The sequence below is a fragment of the Vipera ursinii genome (assembly GCF_947247035.1).
Source record: "Vipera ursinii genome assembly, chromosome: 3".
Taxonomy (NCBI): Eukaryota; Metazoa; Chordata; class Lepidosauria; order Squamata; family Viperidae; genus Vipera; species Vipera ursinii.
Genome location: NC_139516.1, coordinates 34,882,524 through 34,899,183, shown reverse-complemented (window position 1 = coordinate 34,899,183; position 16,660 = coordinate 34,882,524). Strand labels below are relative to the sequence as shown.

The window sequence follows — 16,660 nt, the reverse complement described above, 5'->3', positions numbered from 1 at the left end:
GGACTCACCGGAGCCGGCAGCGAACGAATTCATGGCGGAGTTACAGGCGACCCATCGGTTGGTGCGACGGCAGCTGGAGAAGGCCAAGGCCGACTACAAGAGGTTCGCCGATCGGTCGAGAAGGGATACGCCTCCACTATCGGTGGGGGATCGGGTCTGGCTGTCCACCAGGAACCTACCATCCACTCGGCCGGTGAGGAAGCTGGACCACCGTTACCTTGGACCGTTCCCAGTCGAGGCCGTCATCAATCCGGTCGCCTATCGTTTAACTCTGCCACGTTCCCTGCGCGTGCATCCCGTCTTCCATCGGTCCTTGTTGGTCCCCGAACAACCGGCTTGTCCACTTCGCCAAGCGGAACCTCCCCCATCAGGACCTCGTGATGGAGGCAGCACCCCCGAGTACGAGGTCGCCAGCATCCGGGATTCCCGCTGGCTGAAAGGTCACTTCCAGTACCTGATCGAGTGGAAAGGGTACGGGCCGGAGGACTTCACATGGGAAGACGCGACCGCCGTTCATGCCCCTGCGTTGGTGACAGCGTTTCACGAACAATTCCCATCCCGACCGCATCCGGATCGGCAGCCCCGGGGGAAGGGCCCTGCGGTGCGGGATAGTGTTATGACTCAGGGCCAGCCGGTGGGTCCGGCAGCCGGTTCAGATGTATCGGATGACCCAGATGAGGGGGAGGAGGAGGGTGTGGAAGACGAACCGGCTGATGATGGCTTGGAGGCTTTGCAGAGCCCTCAGCCGGGGACCTCTTCTCAGCTGCGTGAGCCCGATAGTGCGGAGGATGATGACCCACAGCTGGCCCTGTTCAAGGACGCCCGACGCAGGAGGCAGTCGAGCAGGAACAAACAAAGAAAGGCTGTGGGACTCCTCGGGAGGAGGCACAGGGAGACCACGCCCTGAACTCTAAATAAAAGGAGTGTTTGGGGAGGGGCTGGTTGCTGAAAGCAACCCTTCCGCTTGAGGATTCAAGTTCCTGTGTTTCTTGTTCTGTTGTTTTGCTTGTGAATAAAACTTGGCAAACGCTTTGCAACCTCAGACGCTCTCCAGTCTCTACTGCTTGAACAGGGGTTTGCTTTATTACAAGGCCGGTAGTGGCTGGTTCAGAACACACTCAGCCAACAGTCCCAGCACGTCTGCTTGATTTTCTGAACTGTCCCCTCACAGACAGGTGTGGAACCTACTGTACTGTCACATTTTTATTTATTTTTATTTTTATTTTTATTCCATTTATATCCCGCCCTTCTCCGAAGACTCAGGACGGCTTTACAAACTTAGCAATAGCCTTCATTGTATGTATATGCCTGCTTATTAGGGCTTTTACACACACCCCAGTGGCATTATTACAAAGTCAGCTTAATTGCCCCCAACAATCTGGGTCCTCATTTTACCTACCTCGGAAGGATGGAAGGCTGAGTCAACCTTGAGCCTGGTGGGACGCGAACCTGCACTATTTGCAGGCAGCTGGTGTTACTTAAGGAGGCATTAGCCCACTGCTCCACCAAGAGACATGAGTGTCTCTTTTATTTTGTCCTTGTTCAAAGCATCTTTCTAGGACACGGGTGTCAAACTTGCCACGTCACGTGACGTGGCATGATGTATCGCGACTCTTTTTGCATTGCCGGCAATGGGGTGGGCGCAGCTTTGGTATGATGAAACCGCCCCACAGGCCAGCAGTTTGACACCCCTGTTCTAGGATCTCCATAAAAATCCATAAAATGACTTTAGAAGTTACCATGTGGATTTCCCTAGAGTTTGGCAAAAGGGAAATATTTCGGTGAGATGCTACCGTTTCTTTCTGAAATACACTCTCCTTGCCACAGAAACAAATATACAAAACAAAAAACAAAAGCAAATAGAATCGTCTGCACAAAGGTCCCTGGCTAAAACGGGTGGTTTTCTTTCTACTGTTCTTTGCTTGGCTCAAGGGCTGTGAGGTTTTTGAGCCTTTCACAGGAGCCAGTAGGCATTGTAGCTTGGCCACCAGGGGGCCTGTAGTCCAACAAAAGAGGATTGGAATGAATTACTGATTTTTTTTTCTTTTTTTAATTCTGCCCAGAGATCTGAGGAATAAACAGCAGCAGTGCGCTGGCAAGGCAGACCAAAGTGTCTCTCTGTCGTCGCTCGACTGAGACTCCAATCTCCTTGCTTATTCTATTCCCTGTCCCTGACCCTCTTTTAAGACCACAAGTCAAAGCGAAGAAACTTTTTCCTTTTCTCACTGAGGGCAGTGACATCTCTGCTTATTTGGTGAATTCCTTTCTTGTATCTTTCTGTTTACCTCTGTTTTGCAGGAAAAAAGGATGTCTTTGCCTTGGACAGGTATGCTTTTGCTTAGTTTTCTGCAGCCATTGGAAACCTTGAGGAAAGAAGGAGCTGTCCCATTTATTGAAGAAAACTATGCACCCTCCAGAATGGACGCAAAGGCTGGAGAAGGTCACTTAAAAAGACACATGAATTCCAAAGGCATCCTGATGGAGTTACTTGGAGAACTAGGCAGGATGAGAGACTCAGGACCAACTTGCAACCATGAAGAGCAACAGTTCTCAGAAGAACAGCTGAGATGGAGAAGAACACGTAGGGGAACGAAAGATGATGATGCCAAGTCAGTTCAGCAGTATGTTCCAGGAGTCAAAGCAGAGTTTCCTCAGCCTGCAAACCCAGCCACTTTACAGCCAACGAAGCCTGCAGTACCATCCAGCACAGATCCTTTTGAACCCCACCAACAGAGCCCGGCGGTCTATGGTGATAGAGAGGCCCAGGTTAATAGAACTGTGGCATTAGGGAAGCGTCTTCAGATACAGAACCCTCTCTATCCAGTGACAGAAAGCTCTTATAGTGCTTATGCTGTCATGTTCCTGTCCCTCATTGTCTTTGCTGTGGGCATCGTGGGGAACCTCTCAGTCATGTGCATTGTCTGGAATAACTACTACATGAAAAGTGCCTGGAATTCCATTTTGGCCAGTCTTGCTTTCTGGGATTTCCTTATCCTCTTCTTCTGCTTACCTGTGGTCATCTTCAATGAAATTACCAAGAAGAGACTGCTGGGGAACTTCTCCTGTCGCCTTGTGCCCTTCATGGAGGTAAGAGTTTCCTCTGCTAAGTTCTAGCATGTATCTTAAGCAACTTTGTGTCTCCATTTGGAGAACAGAGGGATAATGTTATTTGTGCTTGGCCAGCTTTATGTTTTGAATTTGACTTAATCCAATGACATTTGGCCTTACTAATACCCAATACCTTTCCTAACATCAAGTTTGAGGAGTGATTGATTGATTGATTGAAGAGCTATAGAAAACACCATCTCTGTTCCAAAGATGATAACAATAATGCTTTGGGGAAAAATGGAAACAAGCACAGTTATGCTTTTTTCAATGCCAATTATTTGAAGAATGTTTCCGTGTTGACCCCAGAGATACAAAGTTGAAGTTGTGCCTTATATTTCTAGGAGATAATAATTTGCAAATTTTTATGCAATTATTAATAAATATTAATGATTAATAAACATTAATGATTCAGCCATTAATATATTCTAACCATTAATAGACTGTCCAGCAGCTTGATATCTTCCATATAGACAGGGCTAACATATGGAGAACAATAGGTTAAAGGATGCTGCATTAATAGATGAAAACTAGGTACTTCTCACATTAAGATTATAAAAGCTTTAAAGTCACATCAAGAAATGAGATCTTAATTAAAAAGAGTAAGTGCATCTAATCCTTGTGCTGAATCTATAATTAGCAGGTATAGTAGGCCTTCTCTAGTTTGACAGTTCAAGACCTAGACTCAAGCCATCATGCTTTAGAGATCATGCACATTTAATTACACTGAGTAAAGATTCTTCTATAATTCAAGACTGAGAGTTCTGAAAGAAAATTGCCAGTCTAAGAGAAATTCTTGCCCAATGGATATAATGCATTTCAGATTATACCTGCTGACCATAGGCATAGGAAGTAGACAGGAACACAGGATGAAGAAGGAAACAAGTCAAGCTTTTTTCTAGAAATAAAAGATTATCACTTGTAATTGGTTGAAGACCATTTAACTGTGAAAGGATGGTGTTCCTTAAATTATTCTCTCTGGACCAGAGAATTTTACTTTTAATAGGATAAAATGATAGCAATAAAGGTTTAGCTATCATTGAATCATTGGCTGAAAATGCTGAATTTCTTCTGAGGACAGAACAATTGTTACTATTCTAATTCTTTAAATCTCAGGGGCTGTTAAATTAAAAAAAACATTATTAACTACCTTGATCAAGGTAATTATAAATGACAAATATTTGGAAGACATATAACCAGGCTGAAGAATTTATGGATCTCTGAATATTGCTGAACTACAGTTGTCAGCATCCCTGGTCATATCCAGCAATACCCAATGAGAGAGAGTTTGGGATATATATCATAGTCATCAACGTACTCTCATAAGAGAGGGTGAGAGAAGGAGATATTGAATGAAGTGACCTTTTCAATAGATCATAAATCTGTACAAAACCTGCTATGGTGTAAAACTTTAGCTCTGTGACTCGTGAAGGTTACATGTCTTCCCTAGGAGTTGGGCTTCTCCTAAGATGAAAAGGAGAGAAAAGAAGGAGCTGTGTTTTGAGCGATGTGAAGTTTCCATGGAAAATCTATTTGGCTGAAATGTATTACCATGGAGTCTTTGTTAATAATGGCAGGGAAAGGACATTTTAATTTTCTTTCAACAGTGCACTTGGGATTTACAAAAACACAACTAACTAGATATGACTGCAACAGCCTTACTTCCATAAATCCAAATCTCACCATATCACTTAAAAAGACTTGCAAGGATGGGGACATTGAATTCAGCCTTCCACAATCTTGTCATTAGATGTTATTTTATTTATTTATTTAAATTTATTAGCCACACTTCCAATAGACTTACATTTCTATCATCTGGCTGTCACACCGAAAGTGAGCATAACTGAAGTAAAACCTAGGCAGAGATCAGCACCAATAAAAACCTGCTCAACTGGTTGGGCCTGCAACTAATTTACAGGGTCTGTGCTACCATCACACTTATCCTCAAGTCTTTGATCAGGTTGTGACCTTTACTTGGAAACAGGGCTTTTTTTTCTCATAGAAGGCTCAGAACGGAGTTCCGGCACCTTTTTTGGATGGAACCTTGTAGGGTAGGCAAGGTGGGTTGTATGACATGTGTGAGTTCCGGCACCTTTTTCTTTTACAAAAAAAGCACTGCTTGGAAATATATATTTAGCTTAGGCTACATGGAATAATCTCTTGGGCCTGACATAAACAATAAAAGAATTGGAAAGGATTTTAGAAATCACCTAGCTCAGTGTCATAGATCCATTAGAGCATCACTGAGAGATGACTATCCATGCTCTGTCTGGACTTCAAACAAAGGAGAATACATCAGAGACACTCTGTTCCAGTAGTTTACTGTATACGGTGCAGGGGTCTTCAAACCTGGCCCTTTTATGACTTGTGGACTTCAACTCCCAGAATTCCTCAGCCAGCGTGACTGGCTGAGGAATTCTGGGAGTTGAAGTCCACAAGTCATAAAAAGGCCAGGTTTGAAGACCTCTGGTGTAGAGAGTCAGAAAGTTCTTCCTCATACCTGGCTTAAATCTACATCCTTATAGCTTTAATTAATTGATTCTGGTCCTGTCCTCTAGGGAATAGAGAATAGGTCCAAATTTTATACTCTATTAAACAGAAAGGAAAATATTTGTGTTGGATGTGGGACAATTGAAGATAGAGGTGGGCTGCTTGCTTAGTAGTATCTAACCATTCCATCTAACAGATTGTCATAGAGAAAAATCTATCCATCATGGTTTACTCAATAAAGTTAACCATAGGTTGACATTTTCTGTAAAGACAGCAACACTTTTCAGAATTACCACTAGCTCCTATGCCATACTGTATTTACAGCACAATTGGGTTTAAGGACATGCATTGAACATACAGTGTCTTTAACCAATTATTGATTTAATACATTTCTGACTTTACAATATACATTGAATTATCAGCTAGCCAATAGTTTAGATTTGCATATTAAGCTAAACCAAAAAAACGCAAACCAAGGTTAACTAACCCAAACCAAGTTTAGAATATTGTATGCTAAGCCTTTATTTATTTGTTTATTTGCTTGGAAAATTTATATTGCTTCCTACTCGCTCATGGCGACTCAAGGTAGCTTACAGGAAATAAAACACAATATAAAAGAAATAAAAATAATAGAATATAAAAATAATAACTAATCTGGCTAAGTGTACTATATGAAAACAAATATTGTTGATTTTTAATGACTATTTTAAAAGGCTTTCTAACTATTTAATATTATGTAAACCATCTTGGGAAAATCAAACAGCAGCATGCAAATTTAATAAAATAAAATAATTGTAACAATTATCTACTTCTTTCATCATTATTTATATCTTTGATTCTGTACACTCACTCCTATTCTGTTGAATCTTTAATGAATTTGGAACTGTGAGTTCTTTAAAAGATTTTATAAGATAGTGTCATGGTATTAATGCGCAAAACTGGAACATTTACAAAGCAAGGAACAATGGGGGGGTGCATCTCGGTTTTTATAATATCTAAGACATAATTTCAAAAGACCAGGTTCCTTCTGTTTGCAAGAAAGCAGTTGGAAGAAAGCAGCTGAAATGAGGTGAGATTAGACATACTGGAAATAAAGTTTGTTTAGACTGAAAATGGACAGTAATGATACATATCTGATGTGAACATTTGTGCACACAAATTGTTTTCTGTCAAACATAATGAATAGATTGTCCTTCTTTAGAAATTTCTATGTTCCAATGTAACTGCTATAACTTTCCTGCTTAGTGAAGGAGGATATGAGAGCAAAGCAGGTGATGGACATCTGTGCATGATTCAGAGCTTAACTAAGGGGACAGCAGAGTACATGAAGGAGGCAGAGAAGACAATGGGTCCTTGATGTAATATGATAAGGGCACTAACAGTTGGATACATCAAAGACCCATTGCAAAATAGGAAAATGCAATCATAGGTCAAGTACTTATTCTTGCAATCCACACACCCTATCACTTTCAGAAACCATGCTAAATGTCAAAAATCTAGGCAGACTTAGGTTACTATGCAGTTTTCTGTCATTCTATCATGTTGAAAGTACACCTAAAATTGGAGTGACAAGATCTAGGCTGCAAAAAACCACATGACACTAGATGGTGGCAAAGAGATGTGAAAAACCTAATGCTTTGCTGCCATCTAGTGATCTTAAGGGTTTTTGCAGTCCAGATGTAATAGACCTGCTAAAATTAAGCATTGGCCATCTTCATATTTATTCATTCAGATGATTTTCCTGTTAAATAGGTCATTAGGATATTTGATCTTGTTTCTATGAAAGGTTGAAGAGTATTATTTTCTTTAAACTACCATATTCTGATATTCACTGATGCACTGATTATTTGTTTATTTTTGCCAAGTTTTTATCTTCCAGGAAAAAAGACCATCTGCATGAAATTCTACATATGAACCAATAGTTTCTCTTTTGCAAAAACTGTTCTCTATCATTGAGTTTGTTTTTGCATCTAAGACAGCAGCCTTGGCAGGCCAGCTGGGGAATAGAGAGGAACTGAATCTTGTGAGCAATGGGCCGGTGTGCACGCACACACACAAAGAGCCCCTGCTCAAGTGGTGGGCCAGCATGAGAGGCAGGCCAGCATGCATGTGTGCAGCTCAACTTGGGCAAGCGGCAGGCTGACACACGCACAAGTGCCCTCCGGCCCGCCACTCATACAAGTTGAGCTGCGTGCACCTGCACCCACATACTCTCCAGCCAGCCACTCATGCAGCCCAATTCCAAATAGGCCACGGCCCAGTAGTGGCCACAACCTGGGTGTTGGGGACCTCAGATCTAAGAGGCTGCAGCTATCCATATGGGAAAGCAGCAAAGGTGTCTTGAAAGGGATAATTTGCAGCAAAAAAATGGTAAAAGCAGAATTGCATTTTGCCATATGTACTTTCAAACTATGAGCTGACTTTTGTCCTCGGTAAATTAGATATACAAATCTGCAGATCTGCATAGAAATATCGGCCAAATTCTCCTGATGTCATCAACCCAGCTGTCTATATTTGCACGGCTGCTCCTATAATATCGATAGCTGAATTGTTAATTCAAGAACCGTAATATAGTCTCTAATATTTTCCTGCTGTCCCAATAACTTGTTCAGGTTGTAGGTGAAAGATTGTAGGTTTGGATTATTCTTCATAAAAGATACCCCACTGGAATATTCTGCAAAATGAGATAAAATGTAAAGATCTACTTTAAGAGATCTGGATAGCATCTATTTAAGGACAATTGTTTTAAATGGATTTTGTTGCAGCTGCTTTGCTAATGGAAATATTCTTTGCTGTCTTTCACATCTGGAGCCCTGATGCAAATTTGCAATTCCATTATAGACCGATTCTCTGAATCTTATACAGCTTAGTATTTTCTCCACAAAGGTTTTCATACTAGAATTTTACTCCAGATGCCTCTTAATTTCAACCAAACATGAACTTGTTCCGCTTTTGTGTGTGTATGTGTGTGCGCGCACGCGTGCACATGCACACTTAAGAAGACAATGGCAAACCACTTCTGGAAAACCTTGCCAAGAAAATTGTAGGGACTAGTCCAGGCATTTGCCAGAAGTCAACTCTTCCTCAAAGGCAGATATACACACACAAAAAGTATTGTAGTACATCATAGTACTATAATAAAACAGCAGAACTCAAGTTTCAAATTCATTTGGAAGACATCCTCCTGTTTGCTGCATCATGCTAACATGGGTATCCATCTTGAAATCTCTTAATTTATATTTTAGAAACAATTGATGGTACAATTGTTTGGATATTGTTTGGATATCACTGGATATTCAGTGAGACATTGTTGTACAAGCTAGCAGAAGCAGCCAAGCAGCCTTAATCTATGAAGTCCTCTAATCATATAGTGTAACTGCTTGGAACATCGAATTCTTTATTTGTGTTGGCTTTTCAAACAAGCTCTCCATAAACCCCATCTTTCTTTAGCATTCATCAGTGCGATAGCCACAACTATGAATATGGCCTTGCATCAAGTTTTTTAAGCATCCATTGAAAGCTCATAGCTTAATAAACACCATGAGAGATTGTACCCTGAAATTGCTCTGTTTTGTGCTGGTTTGGCTGCAGTTCAAAGGACACAGAACAGGGAAGGGAGGGAAAAGGAAGAATAAAGAAAGTAAGCCTCTTTGCTTAATTTCCAAAGCTTCCGGTGTTAAATGAATGCCCTTTTTTCCTCTGAGAAGTGAGCGGGTGCCTGCAATTAGGGCCCAGAGCTCTTCAGCAGTCTATAAACAGCTGTCCAAATGAGGCGTAGTATTTCCTGAACCAAAGGAAAGCACAGCATTTGTAATGGAGTGTGTTGCGCAAGGAGGCGAGTCCTCACTCCGCCTCCCCGGCTGATATTTATTCATGTTCTACATTGTCTGTCCAACCCACCCAGTGTTTGGCATTTTCTCCTCCACGCTTTGCCATCTTCCCTTTTGGCAGACAAGGATGTTTTCCTGGGATTCTGAATGCAGCGGAAATTAACAAAAGCTGGTTTGGGACATCAACAAATTTACTTAATAATAATAATAATAATAATAATAATAATAATAATAATAATAATAATAATAATAATATGGAGGGGACCTTGGAGGTCATCTAGTCCAACCCCCTGCTAAGGCAGGAAACCCTATACCATTTCAGACAAATGGCTGTCCAGTCTCTTCTTAAAAACTTCCAGTGTTGGAGCATTCACCACTTCTGGAGGCAGGTTGTTCCACTGGTTAGTTGTTCTAACTGTCAGGAAGTTTCTCCTTAGTTCTAGGTTGCTTCTCTCCTTGACTAGTTTCCATCCGTTGCTTCTTGTCCTGCTTTCAGGTGCTTTGGAGAATAGCTTGACTCCCTCTTCTTTGTGGCAGCCCCTGAGATATTGGAACGCTGCTATCATGTCCCCCCTGGTCCTTCTCTTCGTTAAACTACACATACCCAATTCCAGCAACCGTTCCCGATATGTTTTAGCCTCCAGTCCCCCAATTTGATGCTCATTTGATGCTCAGAAAGTAGATGCATTTTGATTCGGTGATTTTTTGGAAAGGACCAAAGGTTGTTTAAGGAGTACTAGCATGGTGGGAAGGTAACAGCGTTCCGTGCGCCCTTGGCATCTAGTCATGCCGGCCACATGACCACGGAGACATCCTCAGACAAGTGCTGGCTCTTCGGCTTTGAAACGGAGATGAGCACCGGCCCCTAGAGTCGGAAACGACTAGCACGCATGTGTGGGGGAACCTTTACCTTTTCCTAGCCAATGACCTAAGAATCTCTCCTGATCTTTTAAGGTGTTTCTCCCATTGGTTTTTCCTTATTAATTGCCCTCTGTAAAAAGAAACATGTAAATCATGGAAGCATGATATACAAGGAACTGAATAAAGGCATGGGAGACAAAAAACTTAGAGAGGGGAGGGGGTGGATATGGTATATATTACTCCTTTTTAATTACATTTGTTAGTAAAGGTGTTGCAATTTTCTTGATTTTAATGTCATTCTACAGTAACATAGCATTTCTCCTGTAATTATTTAGGGACAGTGTCTTTGAGTCAGTTCAACTCCTAACAACCACATGGATATATCTATGCAGTTTTCTTGATATTAATATGGAATGGTTTGCCACTGCTTTCTTCTGGATTTTTTTAAAATTTTCTATTGACTAAGGATTCTTAGTGCAGGGGTATCAAACTGCTGGCCCGCGGGCAGGATGCATCACTGGGAAACCAAGCCCACCCCATTGCCAGCAATGTCAAAAAAGCTCCAATACATTGTGCGATGTCACGTGACGTCGCGAGTTTGACATGTCTGCCCTAGTGGTTTCCCATCCAAGAACAGACCAGGCTGGAGACTACTTAGCTTCTGAGCCATGTGCTGGCAGCTGCTGAGACAGGGATACATAAGAAAGACAAAGAGTGATGTCATAGTCAGCAGAAATTCATTCCATATTCACATTATAGTTTTTAAAACTGAATGTTTGCAAAGAAATAAGAGGTGCATCCTTTCTGCATTTGTTGATTAAAATTAAAATAGAAGTGCAAACAGTGCTCACAGTGCCGAAACTGTTTTTAAGTCTGCAAGATCTATTTTCATGTGAACCAAATGAAGGCAGCTGCAAAACAGAAGTTCTGGGATGTAGAAACTGAAATGAATATAAAGCAATCTGAAAATGTACCAGCTTCCAAAATGGTTCCTGATATCACAGTAAAACTCTCACATCCTTTTGTTTCCTAGCAAGCCCATCTTTGATTTTAGCAATGTTAACATTGCTTTATTGTTAGGAATTAGTAACTTTCCTGATCTATTGCCGATTATTCAAAGGTTCACCAAGGATATAAATGTCCTTCTGCTCACTTTGAATATAAGGAATCGAAAAAGATGGAAATATAAAAGAGGGGAAACCAATTGGAATAAATGGAGCAGGAAAGTAAGATTGTTACTTAGATGGATATTTTAATAAATTAAAATCAAATAAAGAGTTAGAAAGTCAACCACATATCAGTGTCCATATATTTGGATTTGTTAAACAATATTGGATCCAAAGTGTCCTTATACATTGCAATTAATTGGGAAGTAGCTAAGGACAGATAGTAAACAGAGAGTTAGAAGCATTTTTTTATATTCTCATGGTTAAGGAAAGCCAATATGCTTGTTTTAATATTGTACAAAACAATCTTTATTAAGCTGCAACTCCCATGCTGATGTTTGTAGTTATTAAACAAATGTAGGGAAACATTTTGGGAAACATGGTGTATTACACAACTTCAACATCAACTCTACATGGAAATGCTCAAGAATAAAAGCTGATATATTAAAAAGTCACACACATTCCTTGGTAGAGCTGATCCCCCAAATGTGACTTATTCTATTCAGGTTACAGAATTAAATGGGATTATTATTCTCATAACAGACACTAATATTTAAATACTGTGTGCATCTTTTCATATGAGGATATTTGCCATCTCCCAGGCTGCTGTCTCTATTCTGGAGTATTGCACAAACTTGTATAGTTGCTCTTGGGAGCATTTAAAAAGTGCTGGGGACTTGAATGACTTCCCCTGTTTTCTACATACTATTTTATTTTGGCATAATTTGGGATCTGCATTAGTCTGCATGGTAAATGAATTTCCTACGCTAGAGACAGGGTTTATTTTTTTTCTTTGAAATCCTTTTGCACAAAATTGAAAAATGTCTGTATTCCCTCATTAACTTAAAAGTTAAGGAGAGGACAATGTTTTGTCTCACTCTTTGGCCATCTCAGTTCAACCACTTCTCTTTCTTATGCTCCTAGGTGACTTCTTTGGGAATCACCACCTTCAGCCTCTGTGCCTTGGGCATTGACAGATTCCATGCGGCTACCAGCCCTCAAGCCAAGCTCCGCCCAATTGAACACTGCCACTCCATCATTGCCAAGCTGGCTGTTATTTGGGTGGGTTCCATGACCCTTTCAATCCCAGAGCTCCTTCTTTGGCAGCTGGCACAGGATACCTCACCAGTCTCTGGTGTAGTGTCTGACTACTGCACAATGAAACCTTTTCAGGAGCTGCCTGAATCAATTTACTCTCTGGTTCTCACTTATCAGAATGCTAGGATGTGGTGGTACTTTGGATGCTACTTCTGCCTGCCGATCCTCTTTACCGTCAGCTGCCAGCTGGTCACCAGAAGGATCAGCAGCTCAGAGGAGACTGAATGCCGTGGCAATAAGCATGGGCAGTGTGAGAGCCAACTCAACTGCACAGTGATTGGCCTGACAGTAATCTATGGTCTCTGCACCATTCCTGAGAATGTCAGTAATATTGTTGTGGCCTATCTGTCTCCTGACATGACAAAACAGACCCTGGACCTATTAAGCTTGGTCAACCAGTTCTTCCTGTTCTTCAAATCTTCAGTTACTCCTGTGCTTCTACTATGCCTTTGCAAACCCCTGGGGCAGGCCTTCATGGACTGCTGCTGCTGCTGCTGTGATGAATGTGGTCAAGAGACTACTTCCAGTGATGGTGGTTCTGAAAGCAAAATAAAAACCGAGATGTCCTCAAATATTTTGTTTGACAAGACCCGAGAGTCACCTCCCCCTGTAGGGGCCATTGGTACTCCATGCTAAGCTCAATCATCCTAGTGGTAGACCGACAGCAGTTCTTCCGCTACCTTTTCCCAAGACCAAAAGTTGTGGTTTCCTTTTAGTATTAATTGGTGAAATAGCTGGACACTGGAAGTGGGAGCTGGTGTCTATCATCTGCTTGTTCCAGCAATGTCTTGTAAGAACAACTTATGAACAAGGCATCACCAATAGCTATCTCTTCTCTGCTGAACAGTTACCAAGGGTGCCCTTGACTCCCCTGATTTAGCATGACTAGAAAGGCTGCTGTCCTGAATGTGAAAGATGCTGTGGAAAGGCCCACTTGCAACCCTTTCAAGACAGAGAAATTACCTGTTTTAGAAGAGTTCATAGTACACACTAACCTATTCTGCACTGGTGCAGGACCTTACTGTCCTCTTCTTCACTTCTTCCCCAGAGACAGCCTTGTATACAAAGTCAGCACTATCCTAACCTCAATAAACCCATAGACTAAGTAGAAAAAGGTTCCAGTCACTTTATTCAAAATGTGGTAGGACAATTAATCATTCTGTCAGTATCTCCAAAAAAATGTGAATCTGTCCACACTATATAAACTAGATTTCTTGTCCAACCAAGGAATCAGGATTTTCCACCAGGTTTCACTGTATCTTGTGTTATGTGTGTGTGGGGAAGGGGGGGAGGGGGGAGTGTAGGGAGATTGTTTTTTTAAAAAACAATTCACACAAAATACCACAGATTGGGGTATTTTGATCTATCCATGCTTTCAGGTGACTATTATCACATGCTGTACTTTAGTGTAGATCAATTAACTCATTGTGGCATCAGTGGCAGTTTCTTGGCAATTTTCTCTGTTCTGGCATCCAGTCTGTTTTCTTGTTTCTCAATCTTTGACAGTCTCTTTTCACATTCATTTTTACCAACTTCTTTAATTCATTCTATAATTCCTCTGGTTCCTATTAATGAGGCTCAGTATTTCAAAGTGAATGTTTTCCTTCAAAACGATGGGTCAAGATTGTACCAGGAACTGCTTAGCTTTGTTCTTCTGCTTTAGTTCTTTCATTTGGAACTTGCACGTGAATGGTTCATGATCTGTTCCACAGTTATCTCCTGGCTCTTTGCTGTTATAATTGAGTTTTTCCACCTCCTTGTGACAATACTACAAAGGTAGTCCTGACTTATAACCACAATTGGGACAGGAACATCTGTAAGCAAAGTGATTTTGTTAAGCAAGTTGCACCCAATTTTATAACTTTTTTTCTCTCTTTTTTGCCATACCCATTAAACAAATCACACAAATGTTAAATAAATCAAGTTTCTCCCATTAACTTTATTTTTTGGAAGCCCTCTGGGAAGGTTGTAAATGGTGATCATGTGACTCTGGGATGCTGCAACTGGCATAAATACACGAAGGTTGCCATTTAATCATGTGACCATGGAGATGGTGCAATGGCGGTATGTGCAAGGACCGGTTGTAAGTCGTTTTTCTCAGTGGTATCATAACTTCAAATGTTTGTTACAAATGGTTGTAAGACGACGACTACCTGTAGTCAATTTGATTTCTGTGAACTCTTATTGGACGATGTCTACATAGATGCATGTTGTTTTGGTTGCTGCAAAACTCTTAGCAGTGAAGAAATAGCAGTGAATAAATAATTAGATGGGCAAAAACAGGCACAGGCTAATTGGGATTGGAAACTCTATTAAGCAATGCAGATGTAAGTTGAAAAACCCTATGACTGTGTCATTCAGCAACAGCAGTTAGGTAGTTGCTGACACTGAGTGATGACAGTGCGATTCACTAATGAACTGAGATCACCATGACTTCCAACTTCCTGTCAGCTTTTTCACTGACTGTTGTGGGAATCTGACAGGAAAGTCATGTAACTCCGGGATGCAGGGATGGTCAGATCCAGTCATCACTACCACTTGTTCAGTGCCATTGTTAAGTTCAAATTGTTGCTGAAGGAATGATCACTAAAAGAGGGACTATCTGTAAGCCATTCTGCTTCCTAGGCTATATAGCACAGTTATGTCTCTCCACCTTCATTCCAACAATTATAAGAGACCTGTCCATACTGAGCCAACTTCAACAGCACTGCAAAGTCCCTCTTCCAGTTTAAGGTTTCACATTAAACCAGTAGTAGATCAAGAGGCCCTTAAGAAGCCCAAGATGCATGTTCAAAATTATGATATTTATACATAAAGGGCTCTTACACTTCCTACCTCCAACCTCTGTATGTAGTTCTCAGGGATTTATTTTTATTTTTTTCTCAGATTTTAATTATCTTCTTTTAGAGCATTAAGTAACTTTATGAATAAATCAGATCAACATCCCCGATACCCAAAGTAAAAGATTATTGATCAACAGTAGTGCATATATGGTTTCCAGTTCTCATACACATTGGGATATTCAGGTGGCATTAAAAATGTAGAATTTACCCTATTGGGAAGCCTAATTGGCATTCATTTGCAGGTCTGATACATAGTGTTTCTTGTAGCATGTGAAATGTTTACCAGAATGATGAGTTTTTGTCACTATATGGTATTGCACAGCTTTTTGTGGGCGGATGACACTCAGTCACAAATGTTAAGTTCAATAGTGACATCTCTCTATGCTTTTTCCTTCGTTGCACCAGCACCACATGAAAAGGGTATAGATATCACTGAGAATCTCTTTGCAGTTTTTTGCCTCTTTGGGAAACAGCTGGGGAATATGACCTGTGTGTAATCCAAATGTTTCAAACACACATGATGGAAAGCTGCCACTGTTTATGGTATTAGTCAAATTGGCATCCATGGAGGTTTACGCTTAGCAGTTTTGATCGTGCAAAGGTTGATTAAACTCATAGATCAATGCCCTATTGACAGATTTTATATGAAAGAAAGTGTCACAGTATAAAGACAAGAGGTGAAGCGTAAGTAATGCAAGGAGCAGCAAGTTTGATTTAAGCAACGTGAGATGCCCATTAAGCAATTTTCTAGTCTTCTCTATTAAATTACCCTTTGCAAATCTGGTCCTCTGCAGATATATTGGACTACAACTATCATCCCGATAGGTTGGCAAAGGCTCTTCTAAACTATCATTGCCCTGCAAGAATGCAATAAATGCAGCCCGACAAATAAATAAGGAACACTTAATGGAGGAGCATCTGCTGCTGTGCAGTCTTTTACTATTTTGCCCTTCTCTTGATCAGCTCTCCAGCAGAGTACACAATACTTAATATATTAAGGGAAAAATCCATTTCTGTGTTTTAAACCACAGGGGCAGAAGACAACATATGGCCTTCCAGAGTTTTGTGCTCCATTTCCTTTCAGCACTTGTCAAGCACCATTTTGGACTGTGAACACTGGAATTCAACCATATACAGAAACCCATGTATTAAAACCAATAAATGAGTGGGCTGTCTTCCCCAATTTTTTCTTTCCCCTGAGTTCATCAGTTTCAGATCACTTTGTAAACAGGTCTGAAAGAAGCAGTGAGTGAGACATCAATCCTCT

At 40.9% G+C, this 16,660-nt stretch overlaps 1 protein-coding gene across 1 annotated transcript; it reads left to right on the top strand.

The window, feature by feature from the left end:
• Nucleotides 1-2,307: 2,307 nt before the first annotated feature.
• Nucleotides 2,308-13,279, top strand: GPR37L1 (G protein-coupled receptor 37 like 1; the record flags this gene model as incomplete). The annotated part of the gene is made up of 2 exons (XM_083359200.1): nt 2,308-3,087; nt 12,377-13,279. The coding sequence occupies 2 exons, from the start codon at nt 2,308-2,310 to the stop codon at nt 13,184-13,186; spliced, it is 1,590 nt and encodes a 529-aa protein (XP_083215326.1). The 3' UTR covers nt 13,187-13,279.
• Nucleotides 13,280-16,660: the final 3,381 nt, after the last annotated feature.